The 26,074-nt window shown below is 36.4% G+C and overlaps 1 protein-coding gene across 1 annotated transcript; it reads left to right on the top strand.

The window, feature by feature from the left end:
- LOC133531393 (uncharacterized) lies at positions 1-22,136 on the top strand. Its single transcript, XM_061869599.1, has 9 exons — positions 1-190; positions 10,944-11,035; positions 12,754-12,892; positions 15,953-16,021; positions 18,062-18,172; positions 19,046-19,224; positions 20,153-20,292; positions 21,468-21,602; positions 21,942-22,136. Exons 1-9 carry the CDS (start codon positions 183-185, stop codon positions 22,068-22,070), a joined length of 1,002 nt encoding a protein of 333 aa, XP_061725583.1. The 5' UTR covers positions 1-182; the 3' UTR covers positions 22,071-22,136.
- Positions 22,137-26,074: the final 3,938 nt, after the last annotated feature.

Here is a 26,074-nt window from a genome sequence, read left to right as displayed (position 1 = left end):
GTAAATAAATAAGATCGTTATAAGTTTTTACAAGTGTTGTAAGATATGTTTGTGTTGTACAGGGAAAACAAAACACCGATTTTGTTGTTTTTGCTTCAATTAAAAGAGAAATAAGTCTGAGATGGTCAAGTGAGGACAATATTAGTGAATTTAGTTTTCCGATCATACAGTTTAGTGTGAAAATGATTAGGTAAGTGAATTTATATTTCGTTTGAATTATACACCGTTTATCGAATTCCGATAACTTCGTAATAATAATAATAATTAACTTTAACATATACAGATGTAGCGTAATGGCATAAAGTTGGGGACCTTATTGTATAAAATACTGCGTTATATGTTGTATGTAAATAATGTAAATAACTTGACTGCGTGTTGTGCATGACATTCAATATTGTACACCATAAATGTGGTAGACTACGGACAAGGACATTTTACCAATAACATCTTTTATATTTTTACCTGTGGTCTGACAATAAATAATTTCTAATTTCTAATTTCGGGGTGTGGGTAAGTAGATTTAAGGCCATAAATTTTGAATCGCAATCGTCCGAGATACTAACTTAAGTAAGTCACCTGTTGTATGTAGTTGTGACGTGTTCGAATAGACAATACATGTTTAAGAGACACACAAAAACAAAACAAATGTCTACTTATTCGAACACGTCACAACTACATACAACAGGTGACTTACTTAAGTTTTTTTACCTATACTTACGTTTAGTAGTAAATGTATACACTCGTAATAAACACTAATCAATATGTAAACAGGCCCTAAGGCAAGTGGATACGCTCGTAAGGGACTTAAGTATTAGTTTTTTTTTATTGATTATGTCAGAAATGGAGTTAATTAGTATACCGGTTTCTTTAAGTAAGTTACAATACAAATAATCTTTATTGCATTGCCTCAATACAGAAACATTACAAATAATACATCACATTAAGAAGAGGAAAACAACAGGCGGTCTTATCGCTAAAAAGCGATCTCTTCCAGACAACCTTTAGGTAGCGGAATTATTATTAAGTATATATATATATATATATATATATATATATATATATTTGGAATTGCATCTGGAACACCTACTGACATGACATAAACTTAATAATAATTCTATATGATATATATAATTAAATGTCAGCTATGTTACGGGCACCAATCATGATTGAATTGACATTGTATTAATATTTTTAGCAATTAAGATCGTTGACATATAATATATTTTCATTATATTTTACATTTAAATTATTTTACAGATAAAGTTATTTATAACTTAGTGTTTTTGTAAATATGTTTGTTTTTTTTATTCTTTTTGACATTTCGACAATACCTAGGTTGTCCCTAGCTATGTATACATTGACATTTTCTTTTTTGTCGTGACATTTCTTTATTTATTAATTTTATATTTTTTGTTTTAATGTTAAGTTGACGATCTTTTAGTGAAAGCCTTTGTTTTATCCTTTTGTGTAAAATACTGTGTCTTTTTCTTTATGAAATAAATAAATCTAATCTAATCTAATCATGGGATATTTAAGAGAAAAATTAGAGTATTTTTGATATTTCACGGACATGTGTATAATTTCTACCGCTTTATGCAACAAAAGTTGAAAATCCAATTCATCCTTATGTTTTCTATGTATTTAATGAAAGCTACTGCAATTGGTTTCAATATTATTAACCAATTAAAACTATATTTTTTTGCTCCAGTCATGGGATGGCGCCATTAATTTTCAAACTAACAATATCAATGAAAAATTAAACTTAAGCAGCTCTTTGGCTCTTAAAATGTTGCCAGCGATTAAAAACTGATGATAAATACTTCATTTACAGGATTTGTCCATCCCAATACTGGGTGCCTGTTCCATTATAGGGGTGTTTACTATATTAATGTGACATACATAATGTTGATAATTTAGTGTTTTTTCTATAATGGGTCTCATAAAGTTTTAAGTCATAATGTATTGTTTGTCCGCATTTTCGTTAGTCATAATTTGTTTTTTCAATTTTTTCTCCGAAACGCGTAATTTTTCAGGATTACCTTAAAACAAACCTAACCCATCTAAAGAACTCACACTGCCTTCAATTGTGGTTATGCAGGTAGCTATGTACGTAAGGGTCAATATATCGAACTACAAAACTAATGAATGAATGAATTAATTAATGAAATTTATTCCAGAAATTATTTCCATATACATTATACATTTACACATTACAAAAAGAATTAAATTAAATTAAAATAAAATTAAATCAAATTAAATAACATCCTAAAATTTAAATAACAATAACAATATATTATATTACATTGGAATGGAATGATACATTAACTTTAACACTAGGAATGCCGGGAAACTAGTTAGTGTAGGTCGCAAACTTATCAAATCAAATAAGCTTAACCATGTAATGGGACCCACAATTTACAATAAACTGCCTAGAAACACCGTCGAAGCTAACAATTTAATTAGCTTTAAGCGTAGATTAAAAAACTGGCTTTTCGAGCGCCCATTCTACAGCTACCAAGAGTTCTGTGCTCACAAATAATAAAAATTGTAGAAATACATAGTATACCTACTTAATTAAAATAATATAAATGTTGAATAATGTACCTATATGTAAAATGTATATATATATATATATATATATAATGTTGACGTATAAATTGGTTTTATAAATAAAGATGATTATGATTATGATGAACCTTAGGAAAATCCTGAGAAGTTAACGGTTTCAGAGTTATGACTAATGATAATCTGACAATCATTATATGACTTTCAATAATTAAGTAAAACAAAGGGACCCGTAATATGTATAATATGAGTAGGTACCTACCTATTTAATGATATATGATTTGATATAATTCTATAATCACAGCGAGATTAATATGTAGAATTGTATAATATTGGAGTGTAGAATCACGTTTATTCCTTTTTTACACTACGTTGGTGGCAAACGAGCATACGGCCCGCCTGATGGTAAGCAGTCTCCGTAGCCTATGTACGCCTGCAACTCTTAGAGGAGTTACATGCGCGTTGCTGATCCTAACACTCCGCATCTTCGTTGAGTAAGTGCTGATATGTACAGTCAGCATCAAAAGTAGCGGATCAAACAAGGTTTCAAAAGTATCTGCCATTCTGTAACAGCTTATCAAAATGTGATGGTTCTATATGTAGTATTAAGACGGTAAAAGATATACCTTTGAACAAGTTTGAACGTGAATTTTAGAGATTTATCTATATTTGGAAAAGTTATCCGGAATATCAGATACTTTTGGCGCGTTGTTTCATCCGCTACTATTGATGCTGACTGTATAACAACATCTTCTTCTTCCTCGCGTTGTCCCGGCATTTTGCCACGGCTCATGGGAGCCTGGGGTCCGCTTGACAACTAATCCCAAGATTTGGCGTAGGCACTAGTTTTTACGAAAGCGACTGCCATCTGACCTTCCAACCCAGAGGGTAAACTAACCAGCCTCGAGCACTATAATAGACATGGACATCTCAGCAAATAGACGAGAACAAATTACATTAATAAATAGCCCTGCTTTTTTGGCAGACAGGCCGGCACTCCCACTATCAGTAGACGACTTCTTAAAAATTATAGATGAAAGAATAGAAGGTCACAAATCATCTGTATCATCTGGAACCAATCAAAATGCTTGTACGAGTACGACTACGCCACAAAATATTCCCCACACCTCTAAATTTAACACATCAGGGAGCCACATAACTATAGAAGCTTTTAGCAAACTGCTCGATGAGAAATTAGAATTAAATAACCAGACTATTATTACACGATTAAAAACCATTGTACAGGATGAATTTCATAGCGCGTTCTCATTATTCAAATCAGAAATGATCAAAAAAATTTACGAGCTCCCTAATGAACAGACGCTTTTTAACGGAAGTATAAGCAACCTAAACAAGAAAATCCAAAGGCTCGAAAAAGAGAGTTTTGACCTACAAAATGAGATCAAGCGTATACAAGAAAACTCACTATACTCACAGCCGCACTCAAGTACAAATAAAATGTTGGTACTACACGGCTTGGACGAGCACTATGGAGAAACAGAAGATGAAGTCCATAATAAACTAATATACATTTTCCGTGACTTGATGAATGTAAACATAGAGAGTTACATTGAACAAACTCACCGTATAGGCAAGACAAAACAAAGAAGACCATTAGCGATCGAGCTGATTAGTAAAAACATAACGAGACAAATCCTGCAACATAGACACCTTTTCAAAAATACTGGACTTTCGATTACTGAGTATCTTGATGAAAATTCACTCAACACAAGAAGGCAATTGATAAAGATCCTACAGGAAGCCAGACGTAATGGACATCATGCAGTAATTATGAACAACAAATTAATAATTAACGGCAAAGTATATAAACACTGCGCTCAACAAGATGTGTACCAAGACAGTGTTCATCTTGATATACCTAAAACCCCTTCATCCCTATCACAAGAAATTGAAGAGATCACAGATAAAGAAACACACGTCCCAAGAAACCATTCCTTTCGAAACTGACTTTCGGATTTTTACACAAAATATTCAAAGCATAAAAAATAAAACATGCGTACTAGAAAGTTTTCTAAGTGAAGAGCAGTACCAAGCCATCTGCCTCACTGAAACATGGATAAAAAAGGACCATATGGATTTAATAAACATACCCGGATATCACCTTGCATCAAGTTTCTGTCGCACTGATCACAGAGGTGGAGGCACATCTATTTTTCTAAGAGAAGGCATCCAGCATAAGGAAAGACCTGATATCGCAGAACTGTCCATAGAGAGTGTCATAGAATGTTGTGGTGTAGAGATAAAACCCGATATATTGTTAGTGACCGTTTATAGGCCAGACCGTTGTATAGACTTATTTTTTGAAGTGTTAGATAAACTTGTAAGTATATTAAAAGTAAAAAGCTACAAGCATATTATTATTACAGGTGACTTTAATCTTAATAAATTTCAAAATTCCACATACTATCAAAGACTTATTAATACTATGCTTGAGCTTAATCTCCATCAAATTGTAGATGTACCGACCAGAGAAACTAGCAATTCTGCCACCTGTATAGATTTAATTTTCTCTAATAATAAGAACTTTGAAGTAACCGTAGAAGACAAGGGCCTCTCCGACCATAAATCCACAATTTATTACTTTAAACATAACATAACATCGTTAAATAACATATACACCCTCAAAAGAAAATTTAATAATACTAATGTACTTAGGTTTAAAGCGGCTCTCAAAAATATCGACTGGGAAAAGATACTAACAAAACAAAACAACGCAAATATCAACTACAATATATTTCATTCTAATTTAATAACATTACTAAACAGGTTTATTCCACAAACGAACTCAAAGCTACAAACAAGCCATAGAAAACCTTGGCTTACAAAAGGCCTTAAAACATCGTGCTTCCACAAAAGAATACTAAGATCCCTAGTAAATCAGAGTAATAATGATGTCCTAAAAAAATACTATAAAAGTTATACAAACATTCTACAAAAATGTATCAAAAAATCAAAGAGACATAGTTACACACAAGTTATGAATAAATCAAAAAATAAAACTAAAACCATGTGGCAAGTTATAAAAAACATAACCGGAAAAAATACCCATAAACATCACAAAAACATAGAACTTAAAATACAAAATAATATAGTTGAAAATCCCCAAACAATAGTTAATAAATTTAACGAATATTTTATCTCTGTGGGCCAAAATGATGGTACAGAGCCCCGCGGCCACCCTTCTCCCTCGCCCTCTGTTAACTCAATGTTCCTGCAACCAGCAACTGAACAAGAAGTACAAATAATAATACAGAATCTCCCCAATAAATACACTTGTGGTTTTGACGAGATTCCCCCAATTTTAATAAAGATGTGTAAAGAAGAGTTAGCAGCGCCAATTACATTGCTAATTAATCAGTCTTTCCAGGAATGCTGTTTTCCAGACAAACTAAAAATAGCAGCCATCAAACCAATTTTAAAAAAGGGCGGCAAACAACAAAACCTTGCCGATTATAGACCAATTGCCCTCTTACCCTCAATCTCAAAAATATTTGAAAGATGCATGGCTGACCGGATTTATAAATTCCTAGAAAAGTATAACTTACTCGATGATAATCAATTCGCCTTCCGCCAAAAACGATCTACCACCCAAGCAGTCTACACATATATTCAAGGAATCCTGGAACACATCAAAACTAAAAACTATGCCATTGGTTTATTGCTGGATATGTCCAAAGCGTACGATAGAGTTTCCCATCCAATTCTGCTAACCAAACTTTATGAAATCGGAATTCGTGGAAATGCATACAGTTGGCTAAAATCATATCTCCATAATAGACAACAGTACGTACAAATAGAACACCACATTAAAGACTCTAAAAAACTAATAAAACTTCAATCAAATTGGCAAACCATCAACAATTCTATCCCACAAGGTAGCGTAATAGGATGTTTACTATTCCTAATATATATTAATGACCTCCCTAAAATAACCAATCATAAATGTATTATTTTTGCTGACGACATCTCCCTCCTCTTTAGACACGACAACAACTCCGACACCTACTCTCATATTAAGGAAGCGTTCACCGATATCTCAAACTGGTTACAGGAACACAACCTATTAATAAATACAGCCAAAACAAAAATAATACAATTTAGACCCTATCAAAAAAGACCTACCGATTTGACGCCACTGTTGCGTGATCTAAGCATACAAGAAGAGTCTGAATGCACCCTATTAGGAATCACTATAGACTGCCACCTTGACTGGAAAAAACATATATCCAAAATAAAATCCAAATTTTCTTCCTTCCTTTTTGCATTGTACCTTTTAAAGTCGAACACCAATACTGAGTGCGCCTTGTCTACATACCATTCCTACGCTCAAGCCTGGTTACGCTATGGCATTATCTTATGGGGCCATAGCAATGATACACACGATCTACTTATAGCTCAAAAAAAAATGTGTCCGTATATTAACAAACATACAACAAACAGACAGCTGCAAACCATATTTCACAAGCCTTAAAATCTTGACTCTACCCGGCCTATACATATTAGAAATCTCAATTTTTGTCAGAAAAAATACCGAACTATTTAAATACTGTAAAAGCGCACGCCGAAATAATAAACTCATCCCCCCGGAACCAATCTTAGAAATGTACAAAAAAGGCCCGTATTTCAGGGCAATACAAGTGTACAACAAACTGCCCAACACAATAAGAAACATAAAACAATTAAACCCGTTCATATCAAAACTAAAATCCTTTTTAATAGAGAAAGCATATTACTCTACCCAAGAATTTATGGGAGATAATTTTATATAATAAGAAATATTAATTATAAGTAGTACTTAGTAGGTATATATAACATAAATATAAAAACAAACTTACTTTGATCTCCTCCATAGGTTAAGTAAAATAATAATTATAATATATTATACTTGTGTGTATTTAAAAATAATGTTCATAAATGGGTACTACTATATTTAATAATAACTTTAGTCCTAGCTAGCTATAAGAATACTTGCAATACCCTTTTCAGGGTGCCATGTGTTTCTATAATTTAAATGTAATAACTATGTACCATGGTTCGCAATAAACGATTTCTGATTTCTGATTTCTAAACTAGGCCTTGTTAGGATTAGTCCGGTTTCCTCACGATGTTTTCCTTCACCGAAAAGCGAGTGGTAAATATCAAATGATATTTCGTACATAAGTTCTGAAAACTCATTGGTACGAGCCGGGGTTTGAATCCGCGACCTCCGGATTGCAAGTCGCACGCTCTTACCGCTAGGCCACCAGCGCTTCTACTGTATAACAACATAATTAACAATAAACATTCGTTTAAGAACCATATAATCAATTATAAGGAAAAACCTGTATGAAACATACCTATATTAAGGAAATACCAAATATAATTATTGTAATGTATGCTACGATATTATAACGTTGTATTTTTATCTAGTAATGTAAACATGTAAGGACTTAATACACAGTTTATTGACTAGTATTTATTTACTTTTCATGTATAGGCTTCCAACTCAACTAATATTTCCTTCGATACTGTACCCCTAGTGTAACTTTGATCGACATCATAACGTGACGAACGCGTTTGCGTTAAGTCTCATTTTGTATAGGATTTTGAGTTTCCAAAACGTCCCGCTTGGCGCGCTCTTTCTAAATCCAATACTAAATGAGACTAAACGCAAACGCGTACGTCACGTTTCGAAATCGAATTTATTTACACTAGGGGTACTGATGTAGTCAACTTTAAAAAAAAAACTGACTCATAACGTGCCGCAGCGCTCCCATAGAGATATTTTTTTTTGTCATTTTACTCTGTATTCTGACCCTGCACCAATTAGGATCTTTCGGTTTGGCTCATGGTTGACTGGTAGAGAATACCTTCTGGCATTAAGTCCGCCATTTGTACTCTTCATGTTTTGTGCTATAAAGTTTAAATATATAAATAAATAAATAGAGCTAGCGCGTTTATGTCTTTTTGTCTACTTAGAAACTTACCAATTCTTATTACTTACGGCCCGATTCAAAGAATGATTAAGACACGTTTAAGATCTTGGAGAGATCATTAAAAGATCGATAGCTAAACGACATGTCAGTAAAATTGACGTTGGTCCCAATAAAATCTATCTACGATATTTCTAACGCCAAAGTGACATTGGTTGCCCGAATCGAGTTGCTTCTGTCAATTATACGACATACAAACGATATCTAAACGGGAACTTATCTAAACCAGAACTTATCGTTATCGTATCTCGTTCTTCGAATAAAGCCGTTATCTAGGGTTTGTAAAAAAATTAATTTTGATGGCTTATAGAAAAGTATTGTATACAATATTGATATAATCAAGGTTTTCAATTTCGTACCTTACTTAGGCGACTCAGCAAGCGTCTTTGCCTAAACAAGGTGCTCGAGAGAAAAGCTATTTATTAAAATCACGATGTATAAAATACTATACTACGGTAGGTGAATACAATCAGTTTTTTAACTTCCAAAAATGAATAAAGTAAAGGTACAATTCAATGCCTCACGTTGTATCCAAATACAGATTGTAGAGCAACTATACACCGTGGGCCAATTAAACCCGACAGATTTTAACCACGCATTCCTGAGGTCATAAGGAGCAAAAAATGTTATATTAGTTTTGGCCAAAACCTCCAAAAAAAAATTGTTTTTTGCCGAAAAAAAAAAATCCATTTGCGATTTCTGCACACGACACGTTATTTATTTTTAGACCTTGGTGAAAAAAAATCATTACAACGAATAAGTAAAGATTTTTTTTTATTTACAGACGAAAATTGCGAGTTTACTTTAAAACTTTAATATCTGTCAGTAGGTATGTCTAAACCAAGTCACATAGTGGCAGCGTCACAGCTAAAAAGGCGTTTTTGACGAAGTTATAAAAGAAACTAATTTTCACAGAAATTGTCATTATCTCTAAAACAAGACCGATTTCAGAAAACATTGTATGACATTTTAGTCTCTAAATGCAGTCAAGAATACACCTTTGAAATCTGTCGGGTTTAATTGGCCCACGGTGTATATAAACGCAATATTTCACCGACAATCGCAATTTTCTTGTTTTCCATACTTCAAGATGGGTTCTCAGTGACCGTGACGTCACGGTTACTTATCGTTTTGTTAGGATCGATTCGCGAGTGAAGTACCGATTGTCGGACTTTGACTATAATTTTGTAGGTATTGCTTTAATTGTCTGATGCTTTGAAGCAGGGATCGGAACCGGTTTTTTGGAAAAACTTTGAAATAAACATATATTTCGGTTTATTTTATACTCCAAATATAGGACTCGGTTGTGTTTTTAGATAACGACTTCGTATTATTAGATTGCCCAATTAGAAATGAAATAATTAACAAAAAACGAAAAAATACCGTTTTCATTCCCATAGAAAAAATACCGGTTTCTGATCCCTGCTTTGAAGAGGGTGGTTGGCGGCAACATGCAGTGCGTGGTACGTGTCCCATATGGCTTATGACCGCAAAATATGGAGACGGAGCATACATGGTCGCGAAACTCAGCAATGAGGGACCCAGGAAGAAGAAGAAGAATTGCTTTAATGCAATGGGTCCAATATGATAATATTAGATCCTAAAAACAAACCTGATCGATCTTTAATAAGAAAATTGTCATCTAGCCCAGGGGTTCCCAATCTTTTTCAACATGCGGCGCAGTTACAAGTTTAGTAGTTTGCAACGGCGCCCTTGTAAATTTAAAATCACGGTCGAAAAAGAGTGACACGACGCTATATTATTTAAAGATGCGAGCGCTCAAATAGGTACCCGCGAATATTTGTAGTTTCGGATAATGATAGAACTCACGGCGCCCGTCTTTACTTTCTACGGCGCACCAGGGCGCCGCGGCGCACACTTTGGGAACCCCTGATCTAGCCTATAACAAACAGAATTAGAAATAGAGATGTATTGTCAAAGAAAATTTTGTAGCGACGTAAATTTACTGCCATCTTTCGACACATAATTAAAACTTTTAGAACGCCATTTTACTTTGATCCTTATTTTTTACTGAAATGAGTTAAATTTGTTAAATATCAAAAAGTGGCGCCATCTAATAGATCAAAGGCTAAAGGCCAAAGCATCGTTTCAAGCGATGGCACCATAACCTTTAGTAGTGCCCGGTAAGATGGCGCCACTTTTGAATATTTAACAAATGGAACACATATCAGTGAAAGAACAAGGATCAAAGTCAAATGAAGTTCTAACAGTTTTAATTATGTGTCGAAAGATGGCAGTAAATTTACTTCGCTACAAAGTTTCCTTTGACAATTCTCTTTGCCTATAGTAGTCCTTGGCATTCAGGTATCTACAGAAGATACATTAGTTTTTCAGTGCATATGACAAATCTATCATAATTTGCAGGCTACTTGCAGTGCTGGCGTTGGTCCATTATGCTGTAGCTATCACGGAACCGTCCCTAGATGAGATTATTAACGAAATATTCGGGATATCAGGTAAAACATGTGTGTTATCCTAATTCGTCTAATTATAGTTTCATTCGTCATTCATTATAGTCACCAGATATGAATCTCCAAAGAAAAATTTGTAGCCTCATTACATTTACTGCGATCTTTCGAAAGTAAAACTTTTAGAACACCATTTGACTTTGATCCTTATTCTTTCACTGATATGTGTTAAACCATCTCACCGGACACAACACAACCAAGGCTCGGAACCGGTTTATTCTTCATACAAAAAATACCGCTATTATTGCGTTATTTTTCGTTCTTTGGTTTATTATTTCATTTTTAATGGGACTATCTAATAATGCGGAGTTGTTACCTAAAGACATGATCCAGTCCTACGTAAAGAGTATAAAATAATTAAAAACAACCTAAAAGGTTATGGCGCCATCGCTCGAAACGATGTCACTATAGGGACCGTGCGCGGTGGAGGGCCTGCCATCTTGTGACCTGAATCGGAACCATAAACATGCACATGAACACGTCACGTGTTTTCTAGTGCATAGTAGGTTCTGCCATCTTGTGGGCTACATCGGAACAAAGAACATCACATTTACGACTCGCGGCAAAAATCTGACGGCTCCTATGCTGCCTCCTACAGTTCATGCACGCTCACTATACCTTTGGACTTTAATGTATTAGATGGCGCCACTTTTTAATATTTAACAAATTTAACACATATCAGTGAAATAATAAGGATTAAAGTCAAATTCTAAAAGTTTTAATCATGTGTCGAAAGATGGCAGTGAATGTATTGAGGCTATAAAATTTTCTTTGACAATCCAAGATACTCTTTGATTATACTTAGCTCTTTTGCAACAAAGGGTCCCCAGCAAGCTCAATTCTCCATACAAACGTAGTTACGCTCTAATTTCAAAACGACTAGCTAGATTGCTCTGAAACTTTGTACTTACAATAGGATAACGTATATCTATGCCTGTAATTAGTTTATGTGGCTGCAGATACCATAGTTGAAAAAATACAGGGAATTAAAGTTTTTCATACAAAACTTGTTTTAGCTCTATAGGGAGCGTACATGAACTGTAGGAGGCAGCATAGGAGCCGTCAGATTTTTGGCGCGAGGCATAAATGTAATGTTTTTTGTTCCGATGTAGCCCACAAGATGGCAGAACCTACTATGCACAAGAAAATACGTGACGTGTACATGTGCATGTTTATGGTTCCGATTCAGGCCACAAGATGGCAGACCCTTCAACGCGCACGGTCCCTATTCCGTTAGTTTTATAAACTGGTGCTATATAAACTGATTACTAACTACTTATCTTGCTGTTATCTGTACATATTCGTATATGTTTTGTGATCGTCACGAATAAATTTCTTTTATCTTGTCGGGTACCTTTTATCTTTTATATTATAGGTTGTATGTTATCCTAGTTTTACTAATAAAAATATGGTGAAATAATGAAATAATTGAAATAATAATGAAATGAAATATGAAATAATTTATTAATGCATGTGGAGAATGGGTTACATATATTAGCTAAAATTGCTACTCTAGTAGTCTCACCAAACTCTACCTTTTCAGGTAGGTGGTTCACCGGGTCTGAATTAAACGATAATTTTTTCATATAAAAAACTATGCGCTTCGCTTAAAAGTCTATGGATTACATAATGTTAAAGGATCAATTCAGTCCATTTTCCCGGGAAACATTAAAACACCCTTTTGACTTTACTCCATTGGTTTCCAGAAGACGAAGATGACAGCAAAGTGGGGCTCTCGGGCTGCAACGACCTTGAGGGCTCCGGCCGCGGGTGCCATGAGTGCTACTTCTGTAACCACACCCTCATACAGGACAGCAGAATCAAAGGAGGACACGTGGAACTACAGTACGTACTCATATACCGTGCATATACCTGAGTCTTGAGAAAACCTCAGTGGAATTCGCAAAGGAAGCGTTCACAGAAGGTTTCCTTTGTTACCGAAGAGTGAGCGACTATTTGCGGGTATTTCTACAAAAATCTCATTCTCCTGGCCAATGGCCATAGTCTATTTGTAAATTCCCTGGAGATGCCGCTTTTCTACAAGCTTTTATTTACTTTCACCTGACCGTTGTCTGTTTGTAATCAAATCTTGCAAGTTAAATTTGATCCACTTCCCGGTTTCCGATTGAGCTGAAAATTTGCATACATATGTAAGTCGGGTGTCAATGCAATAGTTGCCTGTGGAAAGAACAGTACAGTCAGCGATAAAAGCTTGTACCAAAAATGAAATTTTTGCCAAAAACTTATTATTATTTTTATGCGTTTAAAATTTTGGATCCAGTCCCCGCGAAGTTTACGGGCGACGGGATCTGGAAGGTCTATGGGATGTTTTATATCTCTAATGAATTATGTGACACTGGGGTGATGTTGTGTTGTTATGAAAGGTGATGATGATAATTAATATTAAGATGTGAAAATGGGTGGTGTAGATGAGTTGTTTTTTATGTGTCGTTGAACTTTTAGACTGTTGATTATGGTGCTGGATAGTTTGCAAAATGAGATCAATGTACTTTCTTTGCTAATGAGGTCTTGGAGACTGTAAGGTTGAATTTGGAGATTATGACAGATGATTTCATGGTTGAATCTCGCTGTGCTGAATTTTGGGCTTGATCGTAGAAGTTGGTTGAGGATATTATTTATTAGCATCTTATTTTTGGTGACTGTAAGCCAAGTTTCATCTACAACCATAACTGCTGAGCGCTTGCGGAGCTGCTTGGGAATTTGCGAATACGCCAGGGGAATGAGATTGCTGTGGAATCATTGTCGGCTCAGGGTTTAAGAAATTTTACTCCATTCAGAACTTACGTCCACACTCATCCGCAAAAAAAACCTAAGTTATTTCTTACCCCATTTCTTTTGACCATGTCAGGAAAGCCTACTTTGGCTACGTTCATTCTCTACTTTCATATGGTGTTGACCTGTGGGGGGATGCCGCTGACCGAATGAGACCATTCCTTATGCAAAAACGTGCGATCCGTTGCATATCAGGGGTCCCATGGGACCATCCAGCTCAAGAGCTATTTAAAACCGCTAAAATACTCACCTTACCGTGTGTATACATTCTCGAAGTAGCAAAGTACGTGCGACGTAATCTATTGCACTTTCCTACCAGGGGTGACGCACGAGGGGCGAATAGCAGGAGGTGCGACGAGCTGCGACCTCCTCGAACACGGCTTGCCAAATCGAAAAAGTGTCTACACACGATGGGACCCAAGATATACAACGCATTGCCACACGAAATAAGATATGCCACTAGCTACTGCTCGTTTAAAAATAAACTTAAAAATAAACTAGTAGCTGAGGCCTACTACTCGTTGGATGCCTATTTTCGAGTGCCAAACTAAGCAGCTTAGAATAAATAGTAACTGGTTAGTTAGCCACATAACGAATGATGTAATAATAGATTAAGTACCTAGTATTAAGACATGACATGTAAAATATATTTTATCAATAAATTATCGTATCGTATCGTATCGTATCGACCGGTGGAAAGGAAATGTCAATACCAATCATGCTGGCAAAACATGATAGAAAGCATCATGATCTACAAAAGAGTGACCCGTGGTGACTTTGAGGACTCCGGTTGTGGCTGTCGGAAGTGCTACTTCTGTGACCTCACCCTCATACAGGACATCACTTCTAAAGGAGGTCAGGTCTCAGGTCTCAGGTGGAACTGCGGTACCTAAAGTTAGCATCTAGGTTTAAGCTAGAGCTAGATCTAAAGCGTAGGCTCGAGCCGCGACTGAGAGGAGTGCTACTTCTACAACCACGCCCTCATCACACACAGCAGCAGGATTAGAAGGGCATGTGGAACTGCAGGACGTATAGAACTTGGAGTTAACCGTTAACCCAGGGTTAAATTGTTGTGGTAACTCCAGGTTTAACCGGTTAAATCCCGAGTTAGTGGCTAACCCTGGATGGCGCAAGTGGCCCTTAGCAGCAAGATATCCATAAATGTTCAATAATAGGCTTACAATTATAAGCCTTTAAGTCAGACTTCTCAGGGTCTCTGTCTGTGGAGTAAAGTTTACTAGTTTTTACTTTTTCGTCGACCTTTCACTGTTACCTATGTACAAGTTGTAACAAAAGTAGAGGGGATCCGTTTAAGGGCATAATCGGTATCATGTTCTGTTTAGAAAAAAGTAGAAAAAAAAATTACACAAAAAAGTTTTTTTTTTTTCTATGGGGCAGGTCATCGAAGTCGGCTAATCTTCCATACAAAGGCCGAAAAATTTTCGCGTCAAAACAATTTTTCTTTTACGGAAAAAGTCAAAATTATATCTTTCTAACGCCATGGTCGCTAAGTAGCGGTGAGACAGACAAACAGACGGAAACTATATACTTACAGGCTGTAACATTTTTTTTATTCACAGTGGCATCTGAATTATCGTCTGAAAAAGTGTCGGGTGGGAGACGATGGCTAAGTTTTTTCTTTTTGCGCGTTTCGTAGGCTGCCGTTCCTCAGCCCGCCGGCGGAGCGGCGGCTGACGTCCGCGAGGGTACATCATACGTGGCCGTTGGCCACTGTGCGAGTTTTTGCTCGGGAGGCGATGACTGACGAAATTTTTGCGTGGACCGCGGTATATAATGGTTTGAAAAGATGTGCCCCGCCGAGTTTCTTGCCGGGTCTTGCCGGTCCATATTGGGATATACTCCTCCAATTAAGGCGGGTCAGAGGTCTAGGGGTTAGAGCCGGTGTAGCTTTATTTGACGTTCATAAGCGCATTGTAATATGCCTACTTAAATAATAAACTATCTTTATCTTATCTTAACAAATATAATGAATTTTCGCCAAGGATATAATTTTTACTTTTTTCATTATTCATGTTTTTAATTACCTCATCTAGGACTTAAATTATATTTACAATAATTATGGATTTTTACTTGTTTTTTCTCAATTCTCAGATTAAAAGATTCTTCATGCGCCACCACCCAGATATGCTGCGTCCAACAACAAGACCTCGTCAATTACAGGTACAGTCTGCTTCAAAGCGTTTTAAATTATCCTATCCGATATTGGATTTAGGATCCTACATTCGCTTATGCAGTATTCCGCAGAATCGGATGTAGAATCTTACACCTGGGTGTAAGTTACACCCAATAACATGCATCCGATTAATGTAGAACCTACATCTGACGTTGATCCGACATAGCTGAGATTATTGGACGTGTCGCTCGGATATCGGATGGTTCCTATAAGAAAAAACAGCTGCTAGAGCCCAGCAGCTCTATGGCTTCAAGTTCGCCTTGTCTAAACCCTAACGCAAATAGAAAGGTGTTATTATGTTTGACGGCAATGTCTGCCTGGAACTGGTAATCACCCTTAAAGCGCATATGGTGGAAATACTCCCTGTCCTCGAGTGTAGTCTCAGTAGCTCAGTTAGCAGAGCATGGGCTAGCGATTCAGTGTCGTGAGTTGAGTCTCGCCCGAGAGAGTAATTTTTTCTACTTTTAATTTATTTTTAAGTTTAATAGCATTGTTTGCAGCAGGGATCGTTACCGGTATTCTGACTACCGGTTTTAAATTAGGTATAACCGGTTATAGTTGTATTTCACTATTTATATCACTAAAGCTTTGATTATCGGTATAATTAATAACGGTATTCATGTCTATTAGCGATTTTTCCATTAGACAACAATACTTGTATTTGACATGTTACCCTTAAAAATCATTACCGGTAATACATATCAATGGCAAGACACTCTTTTATTTGTTTCTTCCAATATGTTGTGCTTTGCCGTATTGCTAAATTGACAGAATATTTCAGACTTACAAAAAAGTGAAATGATAGTATGTAAGTATGACATACGTCGTAAATAAATTCTTATTTAGTACCTAATAATAGTATTTTCATATTCAGTGCCTAGTAGTAATACTTCAGCCAGCTATACAGAATGTTATCGCGTGACGTTACAATATTACACCTATTTGTTGTGTTTTAGTAGTAGTACCTGAATGACATCTTACCTTTCAAGTGCAATGAATAGCGGTATTCAATAAAGGTATTTAATATTGTAAATAGTCTATATATAGCGGTAAAAACAAAAGCGAAATGAAAACAATACCTCTATGTTAACGGCACCAATCATGGGACATTTAAGAGAAAATTTGGAGTATCATTGATATTCCACCGACACCTGTAAAATATCTACCGCTTTACGCTATAAAAGTTGAATGTCCAATTCGTCCTTTATGTTTTCTATGTATTTGATGAAAGCTACTGCAATTGGTAATATTATTAACCAATTAAAACTGCTTTTTGCTCCAGATGGTAAATACTTGTTTTACAGGATTTGTCTATACCATCCCATTACTGGTGCCTGTTCCATTATAGGGGTGTGTACTATAATAGGATTATAGGTATTCTTTTTATAGCGGTAATAGTTTGACAATTTATTTACAGGTATTAAATAAAACCGGTTGTACAATCCCTGGTTTGCAGACGTTTCTGCTCAATAATAATAAAAAAATACAAAATTTATTTATTTATAAATCGTTGATGTAACATGTACCAAAGACAAGTTAATAGGAAAGACTAACAATCGCTGTATAACACCGCGTGCCCTCATCGTTGTACTAGATGGCGTTAATTATTGCTTTTACATTTTAGCAATGATGTCATTTATATCTTCGAATGTAAATGTGGACTTGACTAATAAAACTTATTTATTGAAAATCATAAGGCTTTTTAGGGACAGAAAGAGCTCAATAGATGGCGCCACACTCTACTTAACTGTTTTTGACTACACTGGCTCCTGGGACATTCTACGAGAATGTCGCTTACGTAACGTTATTGCCTTGTATGGCAGCTACTTCAATGAAATTCTTAAAGCTCCAGAATAAACTGCCAAATTATTAGCCAAGTCATGAAATATTACCAGAACCAATATTGCCTTCTTAGCATTTTCAGAAGTATTAGAAGAATGGCGTTGCGTATGTGACATTTACGGGGAATGCCCCGACTTTGTTTAGACTTTGTTTACTGGTACATCTAATTTCTTGTTTTAATGCAGATTGAGCGACGCGTGCGGCATAAACAACCCCGACGGCAAGCCACGCAAGCGGCGCTCCGCCCCGCGCGCCGTACTACAAGGGGAGTTTCCCTGGCGGGCCTGGGTTTACAAGTAAGTATCCATTATCATGATCATTCACCTTCTTCCTTCTCGTCTCTTCAGCTGAAGTAGGATACCTTCCACTGCACTTTTCATTCCCTTACGTTGCCTTTTTATGCTGTTTCAGCTGAATACTGTGACAATATTTAATGTAACACCTTGTACCTACGTATTCTTGCAAATAAACGCTTCTATTGTATTGTATTCTATTCTATTCTATTGTTTTCCTATCAGCACAGATGAGATATATAGCTATCTTTTATGCTATTAGCTATTTTGACTTAGCTGCTATTTCGGTAGTTTTGGCGATACGGCCAGGGCGACTGCTATCAACTCCGTTGCTGCCGCAGGTGTGCTCTCAAGTGGCTGACATAGCAGATATTGTTAGTAAAGGTTATTATATCAGCTGAAAGACCTTCACAGCAGGAAATAAAAACTCAAAATATCCAGAACTACCGGTCGTGCCTGACTTCATTCAACTATTCCATTCCAAAAAAATATTGTCAAGTCAGTGAAGCTTAGAATCTTAGACGGGCTCAAATAGGGTTCGTATGACAAACTGGTCAAACAATACGTGTGTAAGTAACATAGATTTAGATTTATTTATTTCATAATATTAAATTACGTTATAAATTATATAAAACTGATCTATATGAATTTATATCATGATCGTCAAACAACTATTGATTTAATGCAAATGACAAGCAATACAAATAAAAACGTCAAATGGTACGATTTGCAATTTTGCAGATTGCTCATAACTCATAATACATTGGCGCTATCACCACGGATTGTCGACTGAAAGTGCCATGCGTCACGGCACTGTGCGTAGACTGCGTAGTCTCCCTGTGGATCGTATACATATTTTTACTTCATTTTCTTCAGAAAGAACTCCCGCACCCCGCTCTGCGCCGCCTCATTCGTGCATGAAGACACCATGGCACTCCTGACCCTGGCTTTTTGCGTCCAGGGTCTGTCTGCCGAGGGTCTGGAGGTGGCTTTCGTGAAAGGAGGCCAACGATCTGCTGTCAGCAAAGTTATTGTACATAGTGGCTATAAAGCAGGTCAGGATTTTGAGATTTCAGAAAGTATTGGAGAAAAATAGCGGGTACGTGACGCTATTTTTTTTAACACTTCTGAAGTATAAATGCGTATTTTTCAGGATTTCTGGTACATTCGCTGACCCTGGAATTGTCACTTGTGGACCCAAATTTATGTCAGATCAACCAAAAAAACATTCCCTACAGCAGACCTTTCAATTGATCTGATAGAAGGATAGCAGTTCTACAAGACGACCGTACATTTGCCATCCTTGCTCGACAATTTCCTTAGATAATTAGTGGACTTAGGGGTTTTCTTAATCTGTGCATCTTGGGGTGAAAAGTTGAAACTCTTTGACAATGAAATCTGAGAATTCTTGGTCAAGAATTCAAGATCTGGTTGAAACAATCTTAAGTTCTATAATTTAAATTACATTGTCAAGATTGTCGTTTTCTGAACACCTGAAAATCTATTTATTTAATTATTGTACTGGTAACAATCAAATTATTTTATGAAAATATTTTGATGTGTGCTATCTCAAGTTGAAACAAGCGTGACTCGGGTGGATATATAGCTATCTTTTATGCTATTAGCTATTTTGATCTAGCTATTTCGGTAGTCTTGGCGATACGGACAGGGCGACTGCTATTAACTCCGTCGCTGCCACAGGTGTGCTCTCAAGCTCAGTACCACGAATGCACAGGTTCCCAGCCCTAGACACTGGACTCACTGGAGACCTTGGTCACTCTTTCTTTCATCTATGACATCTATTTCAGTTTAAAATTATTGTACTGTGTTTTTTATTTACAGGTTATAGATCGTGTCATTCACGATGACGCGTGCCTTGACTTGTATTCTCATGTTCACAAATCTGCGCGTGATCGTGGATGGCACACACATTAAGAGTACACTAAGAGTTATTTATGTTATGTTATTTAAATTATATTCCAGGCCAAGACATCAACAACATAGCCATCTTGAAGCTTCGCTCATTAGAATCAACACCGGCTTGGGCCTCCCCTGCCTGTCTACCACTAGCCCCACCTTCCCATGCTGCACCCTGCATCACCACCTCTGACAAGGACATCCGTGTAAGTATCCTACATTCATGCTATTACAACATCTGCAGCTACAAGAGGATATGCACTTGGTAATTGAGAGAAGCTATCATCACATTTGTTTATTGTTTATTTGTTTATTTATTTAATCAGTTTACAATTGCACCTTAACAGCTAAAGCCACAGCGGCACAAATTGGGAGACAGTAATTGAGTACAAAAGTATCTACATAATCACATTATATAATACTACTTACAGGCATCTCTCGCTCTATCACTCTCTTACACTCAGTCACCAGTCGTCCGATTGCACTCACAAACAAGTCACACTCCGGGTGTGCCTCGAGCACGCCTGTGCGTGCGCCCGCGTGCGCGCGCCGCGTTCCGCTAACAGCGGGTGACGCCGCGCGCGAGTGTACTGGTTAGGTAGGAACAAATAATCGCATGAAGGCCTCGACAAGGGCTACGCTATCAATTGTGTTTCTAATCACACCGATTGAGAATTTTGCTAAAGAGAGCAACCTACGTAACTGGAGCGAGTCGTACCCTAGATGTCCCTGCAGAAATAGAGTAGGGTACATGTACGGATAATAGGTGTGTATCTTTTTGTATAACGCCCTGAGATACGACTTCTGAACTTGCTCCAACATAAGTATATATTTACTTTCATGCGGACTCCACACCACTGCATTCGTTTCGAGTATGCTGCGTACGAGTGCCGCATACAACACGCATCTCCTTGTCTTGAAAAACAAGAAATCAATGTCATCATCCTCATCATATAGGGTCCTGTTCATGTGCAACTGATGATGATTATGATCCTAAGATATGTAAGCATCGAGTGCTTACTTACTAAAACGCTTATTATTTTCCTAGTCAATTTCTAGCGTCAAGTAGCGGATTTATCAGTACCGCTACTTGGCACTAGATGTCATGAGTATCGCGACTGATGAAAAGTGTATTGATCAACAATTTACAACTAAAATTACAAGAGTTGAAAATAGAGTTATAATATTAGCTGAAAATTGTTAAGCATTAGACTTTTCGTTCGTCGCGAGTGTCGCGACATCTATTTGTCGAGTAGCAATAGTGATAAATCCACTACTTGACGCTGGATGTCGACTATGAAAATAATAAGCGTTTTGGGAAGAAAACTGATGTAAATTTCTCCATGCTTAAAGTAAAAACACACAACATTTTCCGTTTCAGTTAAACACCATAATACCTCTCCGCATAGCATGCACGGAGACCCACAAAGCCCCGCCGGACTCTTTGACATGTGCCATGTTACCACCCAAGGACTATCAACCAGAAAAGGCTGCAGGCCTCTTCTGCAAAGAGCAGGTATTTTGTAGTGTCCAACTGGAGTTTCGGTTTCGGCAGATTTCGACATAAAATTCACGCTTCCACCGAAGGTTCATTAGTATTTTGTAAATCGAGATCTTATGAGGCCCCACAGATATTTCTGCAAAGACCAGGTATATTGAAGCGCAGAGGGAAGCTTACGAGGCCCACTAGATTTGTAGAAGCCTGCAGCAAAAGTTGGAGATTTCTTCATTCATTTGCTGAGACAAATATAAAAGAAAACGACGGCAACGGGAATGCATATATTTTTTGACTACCATGTATATATATTCATCGATATTTTTTGCTTTAACACTTAATATTCAACATTTATTTCAGCACGTGACGACGCCACTATATATTCTACACGGCCTAGCCATATCGCGGCAGGATGACTCCGTGACCACCTACGTCAACGTGTGGCATTTCTCCGACTGGATCAAGAATCAGCTTGGGATCGCTCGTTAGATTACTTTATCTATTATAAATCTGTGTCAGCCTTAAAATAAATAATAAATGTTGTCACTAAAAGTATATCTTATTGGAATTTCCTTAACCTAGTTTACGATTTTTATGTATTACGTGTGTGGCGAGTTCGGTCTAGGAAGATAATGATGACTTTTTAACCTTTTAGACAAATAACAACTTCAAATGAATAATTTATCCGGGTGCCAAATCAACGTATAGTCGTTCGTTTTGTAGCTGGCCCCGATCAGCTAATCCTTTGTCTATCGTAAGTAAAACTGCAAGTGCTACTACCTGCAACGAATAATTCTAAATGACACCTGAGCACGGGCTAGTCGCACGCTAAAAAAAACTGCGTAAGTGCGGCTCCCGATAACGCGCCTTTGTACGCATCTCGATGACACATTTTAGAATGGTTCTGTAGCGTTAGACTCGCCGGCACACAGTAACCGTAGGGAGAGCACAGCCTTGCAACATATTTTTCCATTAGGTAATTTTGAATCTTATTGTAGTTCGCATAGAGTCGCAAATCAATAACCGGTTAAAGCGAACGCAACTTTTTTATGCAGGTAAGTAGCACGTGCCGTTTTACTTACAAAAGACATAGGATTAGCCGTTCGGGCCAGCTACAAAACGAACGACCCTATAGGTTAGTATGGGATTGCTAGGCAACCGACATCGAAATTTCACTAGACAATACCGAATGCCTCATCTCTTCTCTCTCTTAGCAATTTAGGGTTTTGCTTTGTTTGTGTAATCATTTAGTTATTGCTTATAACTTCTAAAAAACCTTAAGTAGATAATAATTCATAAATAAACATTATAGGACATCCTTACACAAATTGAGCCCCACAGTAAGCTCAAGAAGGCTTGTAATTTGTCGTGCGTACTCAGACAACGATATATACATATCATATACAAATACTTAAATACATAGAAAACACCCTTGACTCAGGAACAATTATCTGGCTCATCACACAAATAAATGCCCTTACCGGGATTTACCCAGGACCATCGGCTTCATAGGCAGGGTCACTACCCACTAGGCTATGGAGTGTGGAATTGGAGTGAAATCTCTTATGGTAGAACTGTTGCAAAAGTGTCCAGCTGTCAGCTATAAATAATAGTTCCAAATCTCTCCAGAGTAGCGCTAGAGTAGCTAAGAACCTCTAGGCGCTATTGATGGAGTGAAGTGCGCTGTCTACGAGTAGGTATGATTAGATTATTTTCTCAAGTATTCTAGGTATTGTAGCGCCATTTATTTATGGTTTTTTGTCGGACTCTTTTTGGTATATGGAGATTCCATTCCTATACACTAGGCCAGACCGGTCGTCAAAACGTCCTTAACCTCAAACCTACAATGGAAATATAGTAACTAGTGCCATCTACAACATTGATAAGACACGTCTAATTGTATGGAAGTTGTCAATCTTCTGTTTTTACTAGTCTTTGCCTCGCCCGTGGGAAATGTAGGAATATCTAAAAGTGTTTCGCCAAAAGTCATTTTATGATTGCATTATAATATGTATTTTTTTTATTAATTCATTCATTTAAACAGTACCGAATACTTCCTCTATTCAAAAATCTCATAGAAAATAAAATAAAAAGAAACAGTAAGGAAGACAGGTAACTATATAGATTCTAATACCTAGTGTGTTTGTTTATTAAATTAAAAATTAATTACTTGTAGAACTAAAGCGTTGATGATTAACATAATAATAAAATGCTTAATTATTCATTATAATATCATGATCTGTGACGACTGGCGAGTGCCGATGTAGTGCCGATGTAAAATACAAGTGATTTTGTTTAAAGAGCCCTCTATGATATCAGCCAAGAACTACTAAATATGGAACTCGTATTCTATGCTCCGCGGTTACGAGGTCTAACTTATCGGCGCTAGATGGCGTAAAATATAAAATTTAAAATTGTTTAACTTTTCTAATAAATATTATAATAAAATTTCTAACTTTTCTAATAAATATTATATAATTTCTCAATGTTTTATCACTGTGTGAAGTCGGTGCTGCTTGCGTTTAGCGGCTCACAATCGCAACAAGTACTAATCATTCATTCATTCTTTTAAAGTTATGCCTTCAGTCCAGTGGGACAATTTCGCCAGTATCAAGGTATTAGGAGCTTTAAATACGACTAAAATTGTACGGTTAGTACAAGACAGTGTACTTACGGTGATTTTATTAGATCTTGTAAAGCGATAGCTGGACTTTACAAGTAGTACGTGGACTACCGGCCGTTGACTCCAAAATCGTGGATAAACGCGTTTCATGATTAATTCTTCAGTTACTGCACAGTACCACATTAGTTTACTGTATAACAAGCTATCGATATTACACTTTAAACGATATTTATGAGCAAAAAACAAAGGGATTAATCACAAGGCATTTAATGACGCTCAAACCGGAAGGTTAATGTAAAACGTAGTGATTATATGCTCTTTGGACCTATGCGCCATGTTTGTAAACAAACTTTTATGATAAGCATACAGAATGTTTATTTAGTCACCTGCATTAATTTACGGGGTTAATATATACTGCTGAGGAACTTTTACTATAGGACCAACCCTGTTTTTTGTTTCATACATTTTGTCTGTCTGATCTTGACATTTTGTATGGGAGAGTATTAGGGTTCCGTAGCCAAATGGCAAAAAACGGAACCCTTATAGATTCGTCATGTCCATCTGTCTGTCCGATTATGTCACAGCCACTTTTTTCCGAAACTATAAGAGCTATACTGTTCAAACTTAGTAAGTGGATGTATTCTATGAACCGCATTAAGATGTTCACACAAAAATAGAAAAAAAACAATAAATTTTGGGGTTTCTCCATACTTAGAACTGAAACTCAAAAAATCTTTTTTCATCAAACCCATACGTGTGGGGTATCTATGGATAGGTCTCAGTGGCGGCGCGTCACAAATATTCGTAGGGAACCCGGAGCTAATTTTGCTTTCCTTTTCTCCATGAACCGATTGTGACAGTACTCAACGGGCTGAAATTAGACAAGCCGGTGGGAATCGAGTTCTTTGAATGATCCGCCACTGATAGGTCTTTAAAAATGATATTGAGGTTTCTAATATCATTTTTTTCTAAACTGAATAGTTTGCGCGAGAGACACTTCCAAAGTGGTAAAATGTGTGTCGTCCCCCCCGCCCTGTAAGTTCTAAAATAACAGAATGAAAAATCAAATAAAATATATGATATACATTACCATGCAAACTTCCACCGAAAATTGGTTTGAACGAGATCTAGTAAGTAGTTTTTTTTAATACGTCATAAATGGTACGGAACCCTTCATGGGCGAGTCCGACTCGCACTTGGCCGCTTTTTTGTTTCATACATTTTGGCTGTCTGATCTTGACATTTTGTATGGGAGTAATTTTTTTTTCGTGATTGGGGTTGGTCCCATAGTAAATGTTGCTCAGTATAACCTAAACTAAATAAACAAACTGTATAATTATGTTGATTTTAACCTACTTTGAACTGACATTTTGATCTGTTATGAATAAATTACTGCATCTTATAAAACAAAGTCCCCCGCCGCGTCTATATGTCTGTATGTTCGCGATAAACTCGAAAGCTACTGAGCGGATTTTCATGCGGTTTTCACCTATCGATAGAGTGATTCGTGTTTGTGTTTTTTTTTATTTAAGTTATATTTGTTTTTTTTTTATTTAAGTATTTGTTTTTGTATGAATTGACACGTTATCAAATATTTATTTAATTGTAATTACTACAAATTTTTGAATTTTTAACTTATTATTTTATTTTGACATTATTTTATTTCATTTTTACATTTCACTTATGAATTAATTGTTTAATTTAATCATAGAAAATTTATTTATTTGCTGACATGTCCACTCACTACTTAGTTTAATTAAATTATAAGTATGTAATTAGTTCGTAAGTTTTCTAACACAATATATTATTGTTAAAGAAATAAATAAATGAAATAAAATGAAATGTGAAGATTTAGCTATATAATTTAATT

The sequence above is a fragment of the Cydia pomonella genome, chromosome 25 (assembly GCF_033807575.1).
Source record: "Cydia pomonella isolate Wapato2018A chromosome 25, ilCydPomo1, whole genome shotgun sequence".
Taxonomy (NCBI): domain Eukaryota; kingdom Metazoa; phylum Arthropoda; class Insecta; order Lepidoptera; family Tortricidae; genus Cydia; species Cydia pomonella.
The sequence above is the reverse complement of the archived record's forward strand: the minus strand, read 5'-3'. Positions and strand labels throughout refer to the sequence as shown.

What these genes read in the sequence shown, in the direction of transcription:
- LOC133531393 (XM_061869599.1), top strand. An exon ending in CAAGACCTCGTCAATTACAG is followed by an intron (nt 16,022 to 18,061) that starts GTACAGTCTGCT and finishes GTTTTAATGCAG; the next exon opens with ATTGAGCGACGCGTGCGGCA. An exon ending in CCTCTGACAAGGACATCCGT is followed by an intron (nt 20,293 to 21,467) that starts GTAAGTATCCTA and finishes TTTCCGTTTCAG; the next exon opens with TTAAACACCATAATACCTCT.